The sequence below is a fragment of the Acipenser ruthenus genome, chromosome 13 (genome assembly GCF_902713425.1).
Source record: "Acipenser ruthenus chromosome 13, fAciRut3.2 maternal haplotype, whole genome shotgun sequence".
NCBI classification, from domain to species: domain Eukaryota; kingdom Metazoa; phylum Chordata; class Actinopteri; order Acipenseriformes; family Acipenseridae; genus Acipenser; species Acipenser ruthenus.
The window spans coordinates 29,941,983-29,956,601 of record NC_081201.1 but is presented as its reverse complement, the minus strand read 5'-3'; the positions used below and the strand labels follow the sequence as shown (position 1 = coordinate 29,956,601).

General features: G+C 34.5%; 1 protein-coding gene across 3 annotated transcripts in view; it reads left to right on the top strand.

Moving 5' to 3' along the window:
• The first annotated feature begins 656 nt into the window (after positions 1 to 656).
• Positions 657 to 14,619, top strand: part of LOC117418089 (leucine-rich melanocyte differentiation-associated protein-like) — a 332,909-nt gene continuing 318,946 nt past the window's right edge. For all 3 annotated transcript variants that reach the window (XM_058985066.1, XM_058985067.1, XM_058985065.1), the window contains exons 1-2: positions 657 to 868; positions 1,863 to 1,963. In XM_058985066.1, coding sequence (XP_058841049.1) covers positions 827 to 868; positions 1,863 to 1,963 — 143 coding nt within the window. In that variant the 5' untranslated portion in view covers positions 657 to 826. The remainder of the gene's footprint in view (positions 869 to 1,862; positions 1,964 to 14,619) is intronic.

The following is a 14,619-nucleotide window of genomic DNA, read 5'->3' as shown; positions in this document are numbered from 1 at the left end:
GAGGTGTCTTAATGACGTCACACACAGGCTTGTAAATGCTGCTCACCGGGGTCTGAAATCATCTTTACTTTAGTTAATTGTAAAGCCTTAAGGTAAATTATAGTTTTACACGGCAAGAAGTTATGCTGTTAAACTGTCATACGTTTCAATTAAATGAGACCCGAAAGTACACATAGAAGACACAGACTAATAGTATTAATAAATATCATGCAATCTTTAATAAATAACAATTTTCAAAATAGCTTTTAAATTCTAATTTACCAAAAAAAAAAGCAACATTTTGCGCAACTGAGAAAAAACAAAACAAACAAACAAACAAACAAACAAAAAACATTAAAGTGATTAGGAAATCATACCGGTGTTGCACATATTACAATACAATTGAACGTTTAATATTAGCAGCCCTGTTTGGCTACAGTCTGAGTGGTGTAATCGCAGACATGTTTAAACAAACTGGCCAGGCAAAGTGATAGCTGTGATAAGCCAATTCAGTAAAACACAACTGATAGTTATTTTTGACAAAACGCAACAACATAAAAACCTATGCCTAAGCTAGTCCAAGCTGTGGGCAATCATTAGATATTTTATTGTGTCTGTGTAAATTCAGTACTCAGTAGTAGCGCGTGCTTCCGCTGGAGATCAGCTGACTGGTGAGTGCGGAAGAAGCGAAACACATTAAGTCGTAGCATGAAAAAGCATAAGACCGCTTCATTTAAAAATCACATAGGAAAAGCCTAGTTTTGTCTCATACTTTTAAAACAGAGCAGTTCATCTGTAACTCTCCCAAATTTCTCTCACAGCTATTCCGAATTGTCGCCACACAGTGATGGAAGGCAGCGAGTCAAGGGTCGTGATGAATGGAACTCAAGTAAGTGTGAACTATTCCAAACACTTGCTTTTGCACATTGTGTGGTACGGGTGAGGCTTAATTTAAGTTTGTAACGTCTCACGAATCTGCCTTTATTAATAGAAGCCGCTTCCCATAAGTAATGGTTCTGTAACCGGCTACTTTCTGTCACCGGTGCTTCTTCTGCAGCATCATGTGACTGGGTTGTAAGTTTGCAGCCTGATAATTTAAATGCATGCATATTCTGTAATATTAGCAAACGCAAATCCCCAGGAAAGAAGAAATAAACATGTTGTACTGAGTCTCACTATAGAGTTCTGTACTGTTCTATCAAAGTAAGAAACAACAGTATCTATCCTATTAGAAACCGGGTATCTCGTTTTTTAACACTCACCTCTATCAGTACGTGTGTTACTGCTAGTGAGATGCAATGTATTTAAAGTGTCAGTCTGATTAATTTGCGCTTCTTTAAGCCATTTTAAGATACGTAACAACAAAGAATAATACAATGTTTACACATCAATGCAAACACGACATTCATGTAAAAACATGGAAATTACATACTTTTATGTTACAAAACCAATACATCTACACACATACTAGTGTATATGTAAATAGAACCAGACACACATAACAGTATTTAGTTCAATGATACAAACATAATGCCCAATTCTTCTAGAACACTTGTAGAGCTTTAGTATACCTCACTGGGGATGCACATCCTTGGTGGTAGGGTAGTTCTTATCTAGCACAACTGTCTGTCTGTCCACCTTTCCACATGTCTATATTTATGTCTAACTTTTTTTTGTACCAATATGTAGATTTTTTTGGCCAATAAAGATACAACTTGTAAAAAAAAAAGTTACCATGTTTTAATCTTTGTCCAACTCAAGTTTTGTCATACAGTTGACCTAGTGATTAGTGCTTTAATTGTGTATTTACAGCAATGCAGAGGGATCCATGTTGCTGACATACTTGTTTTTATAGCACATTTTAAAAATAAATTTTCTTGTAGGTTTCTTACATTGGGCAAGATTGTGAAGAAATTCCAGCATTTATAGGAGAGCAGTATGGGGGATTAGCCAAGAGATTGGATCTTAGCTTCAACCTGCTGAGGTAGGAAATCAGTACAAAACACCCTGTAATTCTGAAGCCATCTTTGTGTCATGGCAAATAAACAAACAACAAACACACAACCATACAAACAAATAAACAAACAAACAAATAAATATTATGAAGTAAAGCTTTGATTGAGAGTTTACATCACAAACGGAGATGCTTTATAAATAGTTATATCATTTTTGTTATAATGTTCCATTGTTACAAAAAATACAAACAGTATGGCTTGTATTTCAGATGTAGGTTGGCTTATGTAGTTGACACCCATCTCTTTTGCAACAAAACCTGTTGAACTGAGCTCTACTTTGATACCTTGATATGTTAATTTTCACAACCTATTGTCCCTCCATGTTTTTTTTCCAAATGCTATACAAACTCTGCACCTTTCAATGGGAAAAATCAGCTGGAGCATTTACCCTCTTTGAAGATTTTCTTTTTAATGATGGGAATCAGCAGGTAGGGATGTATAAGACTGTGTTTTTGAACCCTTTCAAATGTAACAGGAGTACCGGTCAAATTCCACTTGACCTTCTGTTGTCTCAACGCTAGGCACCTCAAACAACCTTACCGGACTAAACACCTTTAAAAGATATGTTTCAATTTGGTTGTCAAAAGTTCAGTACTCCTGTTAAAAATACTTCCTTAATAAATGTAATGACACACTTCAGAAAGATAAAGAATGAGTGTTTAGCTAAGAAAAGCATTTGCACAATGAAAGTTTGCACTTTCTGTAGTCTAATGTGTATTTAGTTTGCTGTACAAAGTTACATTACTTAGGATTTTTACATTTTTACAATTGAAAGATGTTGGACATATACCATACTTAATAATGAATTTACATTGTATTATCTAGACACTTTAAATCCATTTTGAGTAGGACTGTCTGTTTCACTCGGTTGCAGAGGATTAATCTTTTACAATTGGTTTAATTAACAAAGGGGGCTTGGAGAGGGCAGAAGGAAAATAAAAACTGCTTGGGTTATCTGTGTTGTGACAGTATTCATGTTCTACAACACCCTACAGACATTTAAGTGCCTGTATAGTTTCTTTTTTTAAATTTATTATTTAAGAACAAAATGTTAGCCTAGGATATTGTAAGTCACTCATAGATAAATAAGCAGATTTAATTATTATTAGTTTTAATTATTAGCAGTTGTAATTATTATTAAGTATATGTAAGGTAAAGGCACAATTCCATGTTCAAACTTGCCTTTCAATTTCTAGTTCTTTGTAACTGCTTGAGAAACTGCTGTTATCACTTACTATTGCAAAAGCTTCCTGCACATTTAGTCAACTTCTGTTGTAACTTCTTCTCCAAAACTTATTTAAATGAGGAGGGACAGCCCCAGTACATGATATACTGTATCACTCTTTCAATTAACTAGTGACATATAAATATAACCCAGTTATCCTTACATTCATGCTCATTTGCAATTCAACACCTCTTCTGTCACCACCCTTGCAGCTACCCCTTGGTCTAACTTACATACATATTCCTGGTCACACTTTTATTTTTACTTATATCTACAGCATTGTCCTTTTTTGTGTCCTTTTTTAAATATTTAATTTAATAAAAGAAAGTAGCATTACTTTATTTTCTACTTACACTAGTGCTCGTGTGTTTAAATAAGCTGAAAATAGGATAGAGCACCAAGTGTGGGGAAGTTTCTGAAACATTTCTTTGAATTCCCATGACCTGCTGAGACAATGCTTGTTTGTTTGCTGCGATGGCAGAGTTCATTAATAGGGAGTGCCGTTTCTTTCAGAGCGTCAGTGTGACGGGGTGCCCACCCCTTGTGTATTATATATTATTTATTTGTATTGTTTTTTGTGTTTATGAACGGATGGACGAAAGCCGTCCGATATCATTATTTATTATTTGAGACCGGCAAAAAGCCGGTCTTATAAAAAGCCTGTGGGAATGTGGCTGGAGCCTTAATAAGGTAATTGTTTAAATGGGTAATTAAGGCCCCAGCCACAATATAAAAGACCCACTCTGGGCTGAGAGTGGCGAAGAGAGTTGTGAGGAGAATTAAAAAAAGATTACGAATGAATGCTACCACAGTGAACAAGGTACTCTTTATTGTATAAATCACTTATAGTTTTGTGTTTGTTTCGTTTGGCCAACGTACCCTTTCTTTTGTGTGTTTTGTTTGTTTAAACTGTTTGTTTCTTTGATTTATAATTTAATAAATGTACTGCTTCGGCAGTTTCAGCCCCATACCGGTTTGTGTTGCACTTCTTCCTGGTCTGTGACATCACCATACTCACCACGGCAACCCTCACTGTCAGTCAGTAAGAATGGGAAGCAGTAAATATAGAAATCCTGCTTAATGAGATTCGTTATGGATGCCGATGAGGATAGAGATTGTGTGACTTATCTTATGACTTGATGAAAGAAGCAATGTAAAAAATGAACTCTGAAAAATCCAAGTGTTTACATTTTATATGCTACAATATTGTCATTATTTTTACAGTGTTTACTGTGAACATTTCAGTTATTATCTAAACTCCATTGTTTTTACTTTTTAGCTTTGTAGCTTCAAGCATGACTCTACCACAGACATAGCATGGTAAAAAAAACTAGTAAGACATTACTTAGAATGTTAATTTAACAGATTTTTACCACATTGTTACATGCTTGTTATAACATTTACCAAATGTTCCCCTGGTCCAAAAAAAGAAGACAAACTTTACACCAGTGCAAACAGAACAAAAATCAGGCCCATTATGTTTGTTATAGTTATCTTTAAACTCCATTACGTGCACTCAGTATCAAATTTGGAATTTCATTTTCATATTTACAGCAAGCTGGTGTTACTTTTGTATGTTAACATTACAGTGCATTGTCTAGTTTAAGTGTAATGTGCCCAAATTACCTAAAAAAAGGAATACATTTGGAATATTTTCAAAATGAAAAATGCACTTATTATTTAGAGTGAGCTTTTTTAAAAGTGGTTTTACTTTATAATGCAGTAGATTCTTCTGTAATGGAGAATATTTTAACAATAGCAATTGCATATTTATCGGTATCTCCGGCTGATATTAATGCACCTGTCATGCACAAACACATTTCTACATTAAGTGCATTTTAATATGTGCATTATTCGGCCTGGGATGTCATCGAGACATCAAAGACCCTTAAGCACAAGAGCACGGTGCCCTGCTGTGGCTGCATAAAGGGCTTGATCAATAAATGTGACATGTTAATGCAGAGCAAATAGAATAAAAGATTTCTTTGACAAGACATGAAAAATCACCTTGTGGCAGCTGGTACGGTGAAGCCATTTCAGCAGCGACACTAGCAAAGTTGATCTGACAAGCAAAAAGGAGAGATGATGGTTATAAGGTGCTTTTGTTTCGTACTTCTTTCTTGACCTGTCAGGTATTGAAGGAGTCTGAAAAGCCAATTTTTGTCATGTGAACATTGTAGTCTGAGGCAGTTATCTCTGCTAAGATTGTGAATTATCCTGTTTAATTGATTCGCTTTGCACTTGAATCTGTCACATATTAATAATTGCTAAATCCTGAACAGCTCCAGTGTGTCACGCGTCAATGTGTACTTATCAGAAAATTAATATCCTTAATGAACCAGTACTTTGAAATGAAATCTACTCTGCCCTTTCATTTGCTGAAGGTATGTCAACAAGGTTTCAAAGAATCACCTCATGCATTTCTGCCTTTTTGATGCCTGACAAATGCCAGCTTTGCTTTGGGTACAAAGCACACTCTGTTACAATAAATATAGTAATCATACTGCAGTTGTTATTAACATAATTGTAGCCAATTACGACGAATAATGTGCAGAGTTTAATCAATCTAGGATGATAAATTATTAAGCTAATTGCCCCCCTGGTGGCATAAAAAGCGTGGCTTAGTAATTGTAAAAAATAACAATTAAAGGCAGAACCTCTAACTATTTATTTATTTATTTATTTATTTATTTATTTATTTATTTATTTATTTATTTATTTTAATAAATTTACACATTGAAAAGTGTCTGGGCTGTATAATGTTGGTCTTGAGCAACACATGCCACGTTTTTTTAGGCTTAGATTTAGATTAAAATTATTAAAAATATATATTTTTTAGACCATACTTAATTGTTAAAGGCAGAAGATCTGTTAGATTTGGTCTTAGTTGGCATGTGCTGCACAAATTGCTGATGTTCCACTTGGAACAGTCTCAACTGTCTTTATGGGATATACTGGGGAGTTCAGATTCCCACCATCAACTTTCCAAATGGAACTTGTGGCAATATTCATCAAGAATGGTCATATATCCCCCTAGAATAATTGAAAAACATTGAATAATCTTCTTGTTAAATCTGTGTTGTTTATGGTGGCCCTACACCGTATCCACACTGTTAAGCAGGTGTTTCATTTAAGTAGCAGGCATTATTAGTTCATCATCTTGATCAGTATAAAAATTGTTTTGAAAATAATAATAATAATAATAATAAAAAATAAACCACTAATTGAGTCCACTTAAATATGGACATTTTCTTAGTCAAACATTTATTTACCTGATATCGTTGCCTGTGTGTTTTTATACAATTAACCTGGTTGACTAAGATGATCTAAAAGGTTTGCTATCCATTTTAAAATGTGTTATTTGGGGTATGTGTTCAATTTCTGTGGTTAGTCGAAGTCTGATTGATCATTCTTAACAGTTTGCAATTTAGTAGACCAAAACAGATACAGAAAATTAAACTCCTTTGTACATTTGTTTTAATACATGGAAAATGACCTTGTAAAGAGCAGGATTATAGTGCCCCTAAAGTATTCATCTGAACTGCATTAAACCTTGTTACATTTTTGAATGGCTGAAGATGAGCTGCCAGGACTCAAAAGCAGTTAATTTAGAAATCGATTTGCAAAATGAAATATTTATATGCCTGGAGTCTCTTAAATTATTAATAAAAATACAAACATAATTGTTTCTTAGATTGTGTCAAATATCACTATTAGGCAACAAAAGCAGTATAAAAACACAGAAACTTGCGATGGAGATGTAAATTGGTCAGGTAAGGTAAGCTTTTAAAACACATAGGCTGTATTTCCCTTATGAAGTTGTTGAGTTTTTGTTTAACATATACTTTATTTTATTTTTTTAATAGAAACTACGTTGATTTATTTTATATTGTTTTTATTGCCACAGCACATTAAACAAGCATATAGTTAATTAAATGCAAAATAATTACTGTAATTAGAGATCTTGTACTGTAATTAGAACTGTATTGAGACTTTTTGTTCTGGCTTGCATGCACACTAGACTGTGGACTTCTGAAATGCCTTCATGATTCCCACAGTACCCTGGTAGGCAGGCATAGAGTAAAACAGGACTCCCTACTCAGAACCTAAATTAGAGGAAGTGTGATAGATTGAAAACAATTGTATCATTATTTTTAAGCTGTGGTCTGGACAGATATAGGATTGAGAAATACAATATTGAGACAGATCAGATGGCAGGCCATGATGTCAGCCACGTGAGTTAGGGGAAGTTAGTTAGATGCTGTGCTGTACTATACTATAAAACACTCAATGTAGTACATTTAGTAATACTCAAAGTAATTTCTTAAATTACATTGTTAATTTGACCCCATATAAAGACCTGGCCCCTAGAAACAGTATACTGGGGAATATGATATTAGCAAGGTTACTCAGAAGACAGTTGCAGATGGAAGTTAGCCAGAATTTAAAACAGTCAGTCAGAATTTAATCCTAAAAGCTTGTCAGGAGACTATTACTTTGAATATATACCGTTTTTAATACCTACTATCACACCTGTGCTGGATAAATTAAAGCTGTCGTTTAAGGGGTGTATGTAATTACTGAACATACTAATAGTTTCTTAACTATGGTGGGTTTGGTTCTCATTTATTTGCACCATGAATGTTGCATATATGTTTTGCATCTTTTTGGAGTTAGGTAGGTAGAAACCTTTTATTGGGCACTGGTATATAGTTTCATACATTATTGCTTGCCACATAATTTGGTTCATATTTCTTTTTCTAAAACATTTAATGGAAAGCATATTTTAGTAGTGTTGGTTAACTGATTACGCTAGATTATTTTTATTTTGCCAAAATTGGTATACCTTGAGAATTACACAGTATAGTAAGAGGAAGTAAATCAATAATATAATACGAAACAGAACTTATTTGCAACACTTTTTTTGTTTGTTTTGTTTTCGATAGACACAATGAAGTCATTTACATGATGAAAAAATAGCATTACAGCTAATTAGAACATTATTTCTTGAATGCATCTTTAGTTAACATTTGTTTCCAGTTCAGTGAAAATAAAAACACTGTGATATTGGTGTAACTGCAATGCTAGTCTGACAGACAAGATAGTTCTGATGGTGGTGTACATAGCATGTTAATTCAGGTGATGGAAAGACATCCCTTTTAAGTGCAGATAGTACTATATTCACAGCTGAGAGATGCTTTTCAAATGAATGACAGCTTAACTAGGGAAAATAATGCATCTTATAATTTCCTTAAAAAAAATACTGTAACATTACAACCTAAAATTAATATTATTTTTTGATGTATTTTTTCCCCTTAAGTCTGATTCTTTTCACTGCACCTTAAAAAGCTTTGTTGGCATCTTATACGTTCCAGAATCCTACAACAGTATGTCATTGAACAATGTAAGTACAGTGATAAAAAATAAGATGACCCTTGACTGAAGGGTTTGGTGTGGCCAGGCACACCAACATTTTCTTCAGGGTGCCTCATAACGCTTTGACTTTAAAAAGCCTTTAATATTTGAATAATGGTGGAAGATTATGTTGTCATCCACTTGCTAGCAGGTGCATATTAGCATAACATGATGTAGTCATGCTGCATCATATGTTGGGCATCACTTGCCTCCCTGTTAGTGTTTTATCATTATGCAGCTGCCTTATCCTCTCATTCTGGGACATCAGTAGAGTGTGGCTCTTGGTTTTGTTTTAATCGTTGTTTCTTAATGGATCCTTTACAGCGCTTATTCAGTTTGCTTATATTGGGCAGGGATGACCATGTGTGGTATTCAACTATGCATACAGTACCTTGTTTATCCCTTTCCGTTATTCAGTTTCACCATATTGATACCAACATAAGTTTGTCTAAATTTGTTATAGAATCTTATATTTTGAAACCAGAAGGTCAATATTTGTTTTGTACAGCCTAATAATAATAATAATAATAATAATAATAATAATAATAATAATAATAATAATAATAATAATAATAATTGTTGTTGTTAATAAAACAAAAGTAATGTGTCCCAGAGGCAGATGAGAAATGATATAGCTTAATGTTTCAGAGTACTTAGTCATACGATATTTCAAGTTACGCTGTACGTTTTTTTAATACATGAAGTAAAAGTGAGCAGGGAAGCCATTTTAAGTCTTTGCATAGCAGATAAACCTTTTTAAGCATACCTGCATGCACCTGCGATGGCAACCGTTTTGCATTTTAATGACAAATCAAGTACGCTAACTTGCATTTTCAAAGAAAGTGCTTTAAATGTCTCTGGCTGTCAGAATGAGATGTTAGGCGCTTGATGAAAAGAGAACAAAGAAGACAAACTATGAAGCCCAGATACAGTGCAAAATGAAATAAAATCTTGTATGGCCTGTCAGGGGTGTCAGTTGATATTCATATCTAAAGCACATTATGGTATTACTTTGCAGCACATAGCTTACTCATCTGTCTTTTTTAATTCATCACATTCTAGACTGTATCTTTTAAGTCCCAAGTGTCAACACTGGAAGGATCTTGTTAATTGACAATGAGTGTCACAAATGTGAATTGCTGACTTTTACATCAGAGCCAGGTAGTCTCTGTTGTTTTTGATGGGGCTATTATTGGCATAAGCCAGTATAAGACATCCGTTTTTGCCAAAATGAGAAGTGACAGCCAAAAAAACCCAACTGTCATTGTCTTAGTGCATGTTCAATCTGCCGAGATGCTGGTATGAAGATAAAATGTCAGTTAACAGAATATGAAAAACTATCTGAAGGAAGTCGAAATTACAAGAAAAGTGGGCCTGGGAACTGGCACTTGGATGGAAATCGGAATATTTCAGTTTAGATCTATCAGACCTATTTAAAACTAATATTCTTGAATAACTAGATCTGTTTATCATGCGTTTAGGAAAATGCGATGTTCTTCAAACTTAATTGGGTTTATAAAACAGAGGAGAAAATACCTTCAGAGAGATATAAGCTTATTTATTAGGAGTTTTCCTCTTAGACAAGCACTGAATTGCCTCAATAAAAATATGCAACACTGCATCTTTAGTGTTGATTTGCATCTATTTTGGAATATTGAAATTGCTCTTCTTCAATTTGCTGTTTCTGTTACCATTTTATACTAGACTGATGAACTGCATATGGAAATAATAGAAGGTATAGTCTGTTTAGGCCGACAAGACACAAAACTTAAAAAAACAATTTACATTCGTAAACGTGTGGTGTGTTGGTAATTTAAGAAAAATTAATAGGAATTTAATGCTAGATACCTCTTCAAGCTAACCTCTTGGCAATAACAAAAAATGGAAAAAAAAATGGTAAGGCAATGTTGCAGTGGAATCTTTTATAAGCATTGATGGTGGTTGGAATTTGTAAAAGTAAATTTGTACAAAAAATATGTACTTTTATAAGATTGACAGAGGCTCCTGCAAACTGATTTATGTATTTGTGACAGAGTGAAGGGTGGTTCTATGGTCTGTGTGTCCTTTTTCATATTAATTTTCATGAAATATAAAGAGTTAGTTTCATAATCTTTTATAATTAAATTTTTGTTTTGTTTTGAAATTTATAAAATCACTGACCACACACTGTTTTCAGAGAATATTTTTTCATTGAACAATCTGGTTATTTTACACAGAAGCGCACAACAAAGTAACCTTCACCACGCTTTGATAACGTTGTTGTAAGGCCTCATACTTAAATAAAAGCATGTACTCCAATTGCAGTGTAATTTATGAACATTAAGATCTATAATGCATTGGCTGTAAATAAAAAGTTGCAAGAAGGATTTTAGATCTCTATATATACTTTCACAATAGCAAATGAGGCCTCTATACAGTTATATTTTCTGTTCATTTTATTGTTGTAATTTCATTTACAGTGTACTATGAATAAGTGCTGCAGATTTTAAATTTACATTAAAAGTCATGCTGTAAAGATTGTAGGGGTGTGCCGAAACTCGTATTTTCCAAGTAATTTTTTTTCCCTTAGTTTCCTTAGAAATAAGTTCTCTGCAGTTAATTCTAGGATTGTAGTCCTGGCCAGGGTGTTTTCTCTGATTAATCTTGACAAAGAAATATACATCCCAGGTTCCACTGCAGTAGCTCGAGTTAGGTTTAAGGATAAGTCACGTTTACGCAACAAATTGTTTGCATTTCAGTTGCGTTTTGCAACATATTTTCATTGTCAGTTTATGGTCTCAGTACGGCAGTAAAAATGTCAACACCCCTGTTGAGAGGAGAGTTTGCTTCCAATCGGCTTTTAAAACACTCAATGCAAAAGTTAAATTCCATTGATTGGTACTCGGTTGTAAAGGTGAGGGAAGGGCAGCTTCTCTTGTTTTGAAATCAACACATTAATAAATACAATACAATTTACTTTTATATAGCGCTCTTCATGCAAGCATCCAAGGGCACTTTACAATGAAAACAATAAAATAAAAAGGAAGCCAATGGCTTAGCAATCCAGCTAAAAAATATGCAAGCTCAAACAGATATGTTTTTAAAATTGATTTAAAAATCTCAACTGTGCCAGTACTCCTGATATAATTTGAGTTCCAAAGGCATGGACAGAACTACTAAAGGCCCTCGCCTCTCCTGATTTTAGCCGACTTCTAGCAACCAGAGAGCCAGCATTTGTTGATCTCAGGGTACGACCAACAGATCCTGCAAATATGAAGGCCCTAGACCAATGGTCGGCAATTAAATCTGACGGTGGGCCAAATGACCCGTGGGCAGCTGCAGAGCGGGCCACTTGCAATACTCGCAAGATATATATGAAGGTCATACGGGGAATCCCCCATGACAGCCCCCTTTCTGTAATATTAAAATGAAGTTCCGCTCTCGCTCAGCTCTTGATACAGCCCTGCCAAGGAGGCATCTGCCATTTGCCGACCACTGCCCTCGACCATGAAGCACCTTGTAACCTAACATGGAGCCAATGTAGTGTTTTTAGAAATGGGGTAATGTGTTGTGAACAGCGAGTGCGAGTAATAGGTGTGTTCTGATTTATTGAATACCTGCCAACACATACTACTTATGTGTTGACAAGGTAATTCCTTGGAAAATAAAAGGATCACCCCACCCCAAAAATATTGTGTTTTTGGGTGTATTTGTATTCTGTTTTTAAATGTTTGGACTTATTTTAATGAAGGATATCTTTTGGCAGCGTGGACTGGTATTCAGTAGCATTGAATAATATTAACATTTGGAAATTGGATTTACTTATCTGTCAGTAGGTGAAGATAAATCATTGTTCTCATACTGCAAACCTGGAAATCCTCCCACTTAACATCGTTTTTATAAATAATTTTCCTAATTAGGTTGATTTTATGGACTTTAATGCATAGTTATGAATTGATTATAGATTTGAACTTCATGGAAATGTTTGCTTCACAGCATGCATTGATTCAACTCCTCTTGTGCTGTTTGTAGATAGTTTAATGGAACATAGCTTTCCTAGGGATTCTTTTCCACTTTAAGGCATGTTCAAATTAAATATATATGACATCAGAAAACCAGCGTTAGTGCCATTCCTTTTATAACAGCATTACACATTTTATTGTATATCCCAAGACTAATGGCATGTTACTGACATAGTGATTTACAGCCCTTTAGCTTTTGTGGCAGTGCATTAGAGAGGAGCACTGACAAAGAGCCAACTGTTTGGTGGAAGAATAAAGCTGACATTTCATTGGCTTTAGCAAGAGAAAAAAGGAAGCCCAGTCACATATGTGAGAGTAATAGTTTCTGTACTTTTATGTTTTTCATTGCCAGCTGTCACACATACTCTGAAACAGACGGAAATATATTGGGTAGTATTTAGAAACATGTCAGTGGTAATGACTGTAGCTCTGATTTCAATTATCACCCACTAAATTTAGCCTAATTCAATGCTTTTGTGGACCTAATGAATGAGACTGACATCATTTTTCAAAAACCTGATACCCTGCTATTTTTTTTATATTTTTTGCTGACCACCAATTTAAATTTTCCTCCTTCACTTTTGGCATGTGGCAGCATGGACCCATATGTATAGTTGTAATGTCAGCTTTACGTAGCTCAAATTCTTCCCAGGGATATATTTTTTCAATTGACATAAATCCAATTAGTTTTAGTACACAGACTGGCTAAATAAAGTGCTGCTTAAAATCTACAATATGTTTCTTTCAGAATTTTTTTCTTGAATAGCCGCAGAGTGACACGTTTTATAGATTAACTTGATGGGCCATGTGTAGACAACCTTATTTATTTATTTTGACATTGAGGGGAAAAAGTATATGTACATTTTAGTGGTTGTGATAGCTGCTCATGCTTTTAATATTTTAATAACTTTGTTTTAACACTAAAGTATGATTCTAATACATAAAAAAGACTTAATAAATACTTTAGGGCTGGGGTAGGTTATACTGTTGTAAGACCATGTAGAAAATGTTCTGTTTTATTTATTGACAACACAACACTGCTTTATTATCAGATGTGCCAAATATGTTTATGCTTAGTGAAGGTTTGACATTAAGATATATTGTTTTTATTAAGCAGCGAAATGGATGCTATGACAGCTGACACAATGTTGCCAGCAACATCAGGGGGTAAAGCTTAGTCTGTGTTAGAGGATGGCTCAGTTCCAGTTTATGTCCCTTATCACGCAAAGCCATCTTTCTGATTAACGATGCAAGCATCATGGAGGCATGGAACATATTAGAGCTTTTCAGAAAACTGCAGCCATACTTTTACTTCCCCCCCTGGAAGTTACCCAAAGAAAAAAAAAAGGTTAGTATTTGGAAAGGGAATAAGGGAATTGCTTTTCATATTGGCATTGCAGGTTGTTGCTTCATGATGCATAGTCTCCCACAGTTTGCTCCCGGAGAGTTGGATTGGGAAAGTGAAGACAGACACACTGGGAAATGGGGATGCAGTTCCTCTGCCAAGGTTGAAGGGGATGATTCCAGTCACTCCATATTTTGAAGTTTGGAACAATCTGTAAAAGTTTCTAAAGAAATGAATGTGATTAATGTTGACTTTGAATGTAGCCTCAAATAAATCTTACTCATGGACAATATACGCCATGTATTATCAAATGGATATTAGGGACCCCAGTTATATTTTAAAGATAACATTTTAATATACTGGTACTTTATCAAGAGTAATTACTGTAGTGACGGACATTACTGTGTACAGTAGCGCTTGTTCAAGCATGCTAGAATAATTAACATGCGCAAATGTAAATTGATCCCCTAACTGAAAACCTTCAATCCAAGTCGCTCCACCCAAACTTTTATTTCGGTCAAAAAAGTGTGACTTAAATTTGAGTAAATATGGTATACCTTTTTTTGAAGCTAAATAGAAATACAATAAAAAAAACCTGAGAATTTACTGAAATGGTACATACACTGCAGCAAAACCTTT